Here is a 6,870-nt window from a genome sequence, read left to right on the forward strand (position 1 = left end):
GCATCCCATGCACCATGTTCTTTTCCCCCATTGTTTTGAGCACTTCAAAATTCAAGTGCCCAAATCGCATGTGCCAACACCATGATTCATCTTGCACATTAGCCTTCAAACACTTTGCATCAATTGTTTTAAGATTCAGAGAAAATAATCTATTCTTTGCCATATGCACTTTAGCAATTAGAATTCCACTTGAGTCTCTAAGCCAAAGATGCATATTTTTCATGTGGATGTCATATTCCTTTTCAAGAAGTTGGCCCAAACTCAAAATATTACTTTTTAATTTGGCACATAATAAACATCTTGAATTAACTTGTGACTACCATCTTTACAGGAGATCACAATCGTACCTATCCCTTCGATTTGAATCTTTGAGGTATCTCCAAAGGACACATTACCTCTCACCGTTTTATTGATCTCCACAAACTTTTCTTTTCATCCACACATATGATTGATTGCTCCATTGTCCAAATACCACGAGCTGCAATCATCTCTGTCTTCTTCCTTGAGTGTCATCAACAACGTTGACTCAACTTCTTCTTTCTTGTCGTCAACAAGGTTAGCTTTTTCTTCAACATTGCTACGACATTCCCAAGAGTAATGGCCAAATTTATGACAATTATAATACTTAATTTTTGATTTGTCATACCTTTGTCCGTTATTTTCTTGATAGTAGCCACGCCCTCTTCCTCCTCTTTGTCCGCGAGCACGACCTCTGAAAGTTTGGTGGATTTTAACTTCATTGTTGAAGTTGTTACCATTACTTCTTCCTCTTCCATGACCGTCACGGCCTCGTCTTCGTCCTTTCACTCGATAGCTTTTTGCACCTCCATAATCCTTGAAGGATGCCTGAGTTTTAAGAAGTTGCTCTAGTGCCACTTCTTGTCTCCTTTTGATCATTTCTTCATGGGTCTGTAAAGAACCCTCCAATTGCTCCACTGTCATAGAGTCTAAATTTTTAGACTCCTCAATAGCACACACCACAAAATCAAATTTTGGTGTTAAAGTGCGGAGGATCTTTTCTACCACACGGACATCTTCTATGTCCTCCCCGTATCTATTCAATTGATTTACAACAACCTTAACTTTTGAACAATAATCTGAAATGCATTCAGATTCTTTCATTTTTAAAACTTCAAAATCAGCCTTTAGAGTTTGAAGTTTTACCTTCCTTACCTTGTCAACTCCTTGGAGAGAATTTTGTAAAATCTCCCAAGCTTCATTTGAGGTGGTAGCATCCGCTACCTTCTCAAACATGGCATCATCCAGGCATTGGTGGATGGGCGTGAGGGCTTGTTGATCTTTCTTCTTTGTCTTTGCCAAGACATCTTTTTCATTTTGAGGCAGAGCTTCCTCATTATCGGGTTTTGCATACCCTCTATCTACGATTTCCCACACATCTTGGGAGCCAGGAATGGCTTTCATACGTAGACACCATTTCTCATAATTATCTTTTGTGAGACGGGGATACTGAAAGGACATCGGACCATTATTCACCATGGCTCTGATACCACGTTGTTGGGATAAAAAATAATATATCCCGCCCAGGAATAATATTCACGGTAAATAACAATGACACAAGAGAGTAACAACGACACCAAATATTTTAACGGGGTAAATTACAATACCCGAGCGGAGCAATATAATACCACTATAATATTACAACTTGGTAGTGTCAAGAAACTACTACAACTTCGAAAGAAATAACACTCTTTTTTTTAAACACCTCACTACAATATTACTCTCACTCGCTATTTATCTCACATACTACAATCTGTAGATTACTCTCTCTAACTCTCTGTTGCTTCTCTCGATTTGGTGTGTCTGAATTGAGAGAATGAGGCTGCTATTTATAGCCATCATTGCTGCCCAAGAAACCAATAAGATAAATTGGTTCATTGCAATTTGCAATTGCAAACCACTGGCGCCCACAGTTTTGTTTTTCTCCCCGTCAATCACTCCTCTTTCTTTTTCTTTTTTTCAATGTAGTAGGTGACGTATGGACCCCATAAAATACTCATTACTTCACAAGGTTAATGAAAGAGGTGTTCTTTGCATCAGAGCTCAAGATGGGGAAAAAACTGGATGTTTGAAATCCTTAAGATATTCTCAAGAGTCTTATCTATTTCATTATATATAAATAAAAGCTGTAGACATGAAAACTGGATAATTGTACGAGAGCCTCAACCTTCAGTCATAGGAGCTGAAGATGCTGAAGTCCACCCTGTTCGCTTATTTTTTTTACTTTTGTCATCCTCGGAAATAACTGATCTGGAGTCTCCAAATGCTGCATTTTTCTTACATGAACTTATCAGAACCAAAGGCAGATTCTGAACCTTTAAATAGTGTAGAAAATTTGGGACTTACGGTTTAGGTATGTCAGTGCCAAGATAAAGCAAAAGTTGAACAAAAACGAGAACGCAAATAGGGCAACAACACAGAGCCAGAACACATGGTCTTCTGTATACATGCTCCTAGCCTTGAGAAGAACCTTACCCACAGTTGGCTCAGAAAATCTCATGTCATTGTTGGGCTGCAAAGAGCATAAAATAGGATGTGTCAAGATAATCAATGTTGATGCGAGAAATCAAACCAACATATGTCGCTATTTATAAACTAATGTTAGACCTTACATTACTCCATCTTTCGTCCAGAAACTCATTGATAGCTATCGCATTCTGTCCATATGTCATAGGAGATATATAGTAGCCCCATTTCATCCATGGTTCCAGGTCATCTGCACCAATACATAAGCACGCATTCAAAAAATATTGAACTCGCAAAATTGGACATGCAAATGAAATTGTCAATTTTGTAGATCTATCTGCACCTATAGTCCAAGACTATAAAGAGCACTCTTTATCAGAACTGAGAAGTTTTACAAATTCCCAAGAGAAAAACAGAAAACTGACCTTTTGCAACAATGAAACCACCAAGCACAAAAACTATGAGTATCGTGAAAGTTGCAAATGTGCTAGAAACTACTAGAGTCCTTCCAAGTGCAGCAATAAAGTGAAAGAGAGACAGGGCCGACTGATTCAAAGCAAAAAATACCAAGAATTGGCAAAAAAACCTGAAAATATTGTAGGCGCAAAAATGTAAGTTTGAATTCTTAATAGTTCCTAAACTAATTGTTAAATGTGCATCATAAATTCACATTGACCAGATATCACGACTCAGCAGCCTAACAAATACACCACATTTTACCACAAAGAATTTTTGGTTGCCAGAAGTGAACGGAGAATATAGCTACTTGCACCAGGAGCAAATCCGATGGTGTAATAAGTAAGTACTATCCATATCAGTGATTCCATGAAAGAAAGGGGAATTTTTAAAAGCCAAATGGGAAGAGCAAAAGCCCAAGCTGGATAAACAAGGAATCTCTCTGTTTAAAGAACACAGGAAGTCTGAAAACGGTAAGTGCAAGCTCTGCTGTACCATTAAACATCACATTGATGAGGCTGAAAAACAAGGCCCCATAAAATTTGCCTCCATCCGCCATCTGACCAACTTTCATCTGTGTCCTAAAGAATACTGTGAAGGCAATTATTGACATCACAGTAATCTGGAATGTCTTGAATATGTATAAGAAGGGATTCCGCTTCATCAACAGCCATTCCCTCGATAAGCATGCCTTGAGGAGTTCCATGTTGGAGATACCGTACTTCTAAGTGACCAGTGCAGCAGGATGGACTTTGCTCTTGTCATAAGGAACTCCAAGGTCATCAGAAAGCTGTCGCCCAACATGAAAATTACTAAAGCGTTCTGCAAATTCAGCCACTGAAATATATTGGTAAGGTTCATTTTTTCTGAACCAATACTGTTCTTGGTCCTTTAAAGAAGTAACCTCTTGCAGAAAGTCAGCAACTCCTTTCCTTGCTGGGCATTTAAATCCAACACTCTCGAAAAACTCCAGGACATTCTCACGTGGACCTTGGTAGACAATCTTTCCCTCGGAAAGCAATATAATGTCATCGAAAAGATCATAGGTTTCTGGTGCAGGTTGAAGAAGAGAGATTGTCATGGTTCATCCATGATATGGACCATCTGCCTCATGTATTTCACAATTTGAAATGTTGTAGACTGTCAAGGCCAGTTGATATTTCATCCATGAAGAAAACTTTAGCAGGGCCAACCAACATTTCTCCTGCATTCAGTGAAAAATAAATTTCACATTAAATGTTGTTACAAGGCACATGCACTAGAAGAAACCCAGCAAGCTGGATAGACGCTGCGGATAAAAAAGAAGAAAATAAAGGGGACATTTTTGGGCCGCCCAAAAAAAATAATAGCCGGCAAATGTATATGTTTTGTATATTAAGCATAAACATACATATAATATACATAATCAGTTTATATGTTTTGGGCTGCCGGGCCAAAAATGAAAAATCCCAAAATAAAGCTTGTACGAGGGTCTTCCCTTGATTGATGCGATATTGTACATACCTGTTGTGAGCCGCTTCTTCTGTCCACCAGAGATACCCCTTCTCATTTCATCACCGCACAATGTATCAGCACAGATATCCATCCAGAGTATCTGTAATTCAGTTCATTAATCAGTTTTAGGTGGATTTGTACATGCAGGACTAGTTACGAGTGCAATCAGGAGTCTAACCTTAAGAACGTAGTTCGTGACCAAACTAGATTCTTGGCCTGCAACAGCTGTAGCTTTCATAAATGCATCTATCTCAGAATCAGGTTTGACTCCTGCTTCCTTTTCACGCCTTGACAATTCGGTAAGGAGCTCATACCTTGTTCCAACTCCTAAACAACGTCCTGCAAAATCCAACGTCTCTCTAACTGTCATCTCTCCGTGATGAAGGTCATGCTGACTAATATAAGCACATGTCCTTTGAGGGATGAATTCTGACAGTTCATGACCACAGTAACTGATTCTTCCATTCACTTAAAAGAATACATTGTCAGCAAAACACCACTCAATTAGAACTTTCAGGTCACGCGTTGAAAATTCAAAAGTCACTCACTCTTATGTCCTTGTCTGGCACCCCAGCAAGTGCTTTTAACAATGTAGTTTTCCCAGCACCCGGCGGCCCCAGAAGTAGCGTCAACCTGTAAAATGAAAAAACCACAGAATCAATATATGAGCTCCAAGCCCGTCCCAACCATGCTAAATCACACTGAGTAAAGTATGTGTGATATACTAATTGGAAAATATGTTGCTTTTCTTTAACCAACGGTGCACTACTTGCAATAAACCTTGAGTCCTTGACTGCCCACAATTTAGACTCAAATATTAACTTTGAATGCAACTTTTCATTTGATGAACATACCTTGAAGGTCTGACGATTCCATTCACATCGTGCAGTATGTTGACAACCCTTTTCTTTGAAGGGACAATCTTGATCTTTTCAAGAAACCCCTATCAAATTTGAACATTAAAAACAAATCAATTCACCAGTACAAGTACCAAAGTTTACAAGCTTTTAACAAGTACAATAAAAGCGAGGGAAACAAAGGCATTATTGTCAATGTACTATCAATCTAAATTATTGAAGATTACATTTAGAAGAAGAAATAGTACCTCCACAAAATTGATGGAAGCATTCCAGAGAGTAGGCAGTGCTCTAGATCCCACATATGCATCTCCATCAATACAAAGATGCTCGAACCGAACTTCGATCTTCGGAATCTCAATTCCAACTCTGTTCCATGCAAAACAAAAATCATTTGATTAACACATAATGTTGAACCAGGAAACAATATAAAACACTGCGGGCACGGCAGCCCGATGCTTGCATCCTGCATTTACGAAGGGTCCGGCAATAGACTGCACCCCAAATTTTCAAAGGGGTGTGACGTAGGCAACCTACCCTAACACAAGCCTTAGTGTCTGATTCCACGACTCGAATCCCTAAACTAAATGTTAGGCGGAGACAACTTTATTGTTGCTCCAAGGCTCACTTCAATAAAAAAACACTAAGATCAAGGAAATTTGTTACTAATTTATGTTCCACTCACCTATCAGTCCTGTCTCTGAGTCTAGTAAGGAACCTCTCATTATCATCTTCAACAAATTTAAGAATACTTTCTAAGAGCTGTTTCCTATCTTGCAACCTAAGATTGGCAACATCAACTTGTTGATAATTAACCTGTCCATCATCCAATGTTTGCTTCAAAATTCCTTTCCTTAGCCTATCATAAGTAGGAAGTCTCTCAATAGCAGCCCATTTAAGCTCTTCTTCATCATCATTTTCCCTTGCACTTGTTTGAAAAACATCACCTCCTGTTGCTGCACTAAACACTTCTCTAACACTAGCTGATGCCCAACTCCTTCCACTTATTGATCCAAAACTCGGCCTTCGACCGCTCTTACTCATGGACCGCCGGCTCAGTGACTTGGCCAGCTCATCCGGCCGGCCTAATGTTCCCTCCATTTTTTACCCTCTCCAAGTCCAAGAATCTCAACAAAAAAAAAAAAAAACCTTTAAATCCTCTGTTTCAGTGAATTTTCTGCCACCCGCAAAAAATTGAAATTCACTTGGAACAAACGTGTGAAAAGAAACAAAAAAGTAAGAAAAAAATATCCAATTTTCTGGCAACCTTAATTATTGCACAATCACTAAGAAATACTACCTCCGTTCCAATTTAAGTGAAACCTTTCTCTTTGGTTGGACACGGAATGGAGGGAGTAATACAACTATACACATTAGTCCAACTCTCTAATTTGCAATAAGACCCAAGTAGTGCACTTCAGAGTACAAACTTAAAATGGGAAATTCAAGATTTTAACAATGGACCCACAAATCAAGAAAGTTTCCAACTGTCTTTAATAATTGCATGTTTAGTTTTAATGGAAGTAGTGGAGTAGCCACAAATCTTATATGGTGAGTTCAAACTTTAAATAAGTTAATA

General features: G+C 38.7%; 1 protein-coding gene and 1 pseudogene across 1 annotated transcript; both read right to left on the reverse strand.

Annotated features, from left to right (window-relative positions):
• Nucleotides 1–432: 432 nt before the first annotated feature.
• On the reverse strand, nucleotides 433–1,497 carry LOC104237191 (uncharacterized). The gene has a single exon (XM_070147209.1). It carries the CDS (start codon nucleotides 1,495–1,497, stop codon nucleotides 433–435), a length of 1,065 nt encoding a protein of 354 aa, XP_070003310.1.
• A 683-nt stretch (nucleotides 1,498–2,180) lies between these two features.
• Nucleotides 2,181–6,646, reverse strand: LOC104237190 (pleiotropic drug resistance protein 2-like; annotated as a pseudogene).
• Nucleotides 6,647–6,870: the final 224 nt, after the last annotated feature.

This window comes from Nicotiana sylvestris, chromosome 5, assembly GCF_000393655.2.
Source record: "Nicotiana sylvestris chromosome 5, ASM39365v2, whole genome shotgun sequence".
Classification (NCBI taxonomy): domain Eukaryota; kingdom Viridiplantae; phylum Streptophyta; class Magnoliopsida; order Solanales; family Solanaceae; genus Nicotiana; species Nicotiana sylvestris.

Bases quoted from the DNA above. Each gene is read 5' to 3' on its own strand.
- LOC104237191 (XM_070147209.1), bottom strand. From the start codon at position 1,497: ATGGTGAATAATGGTCCGATGTCCTTTCAGTATCCCCGTCTCACAAAA.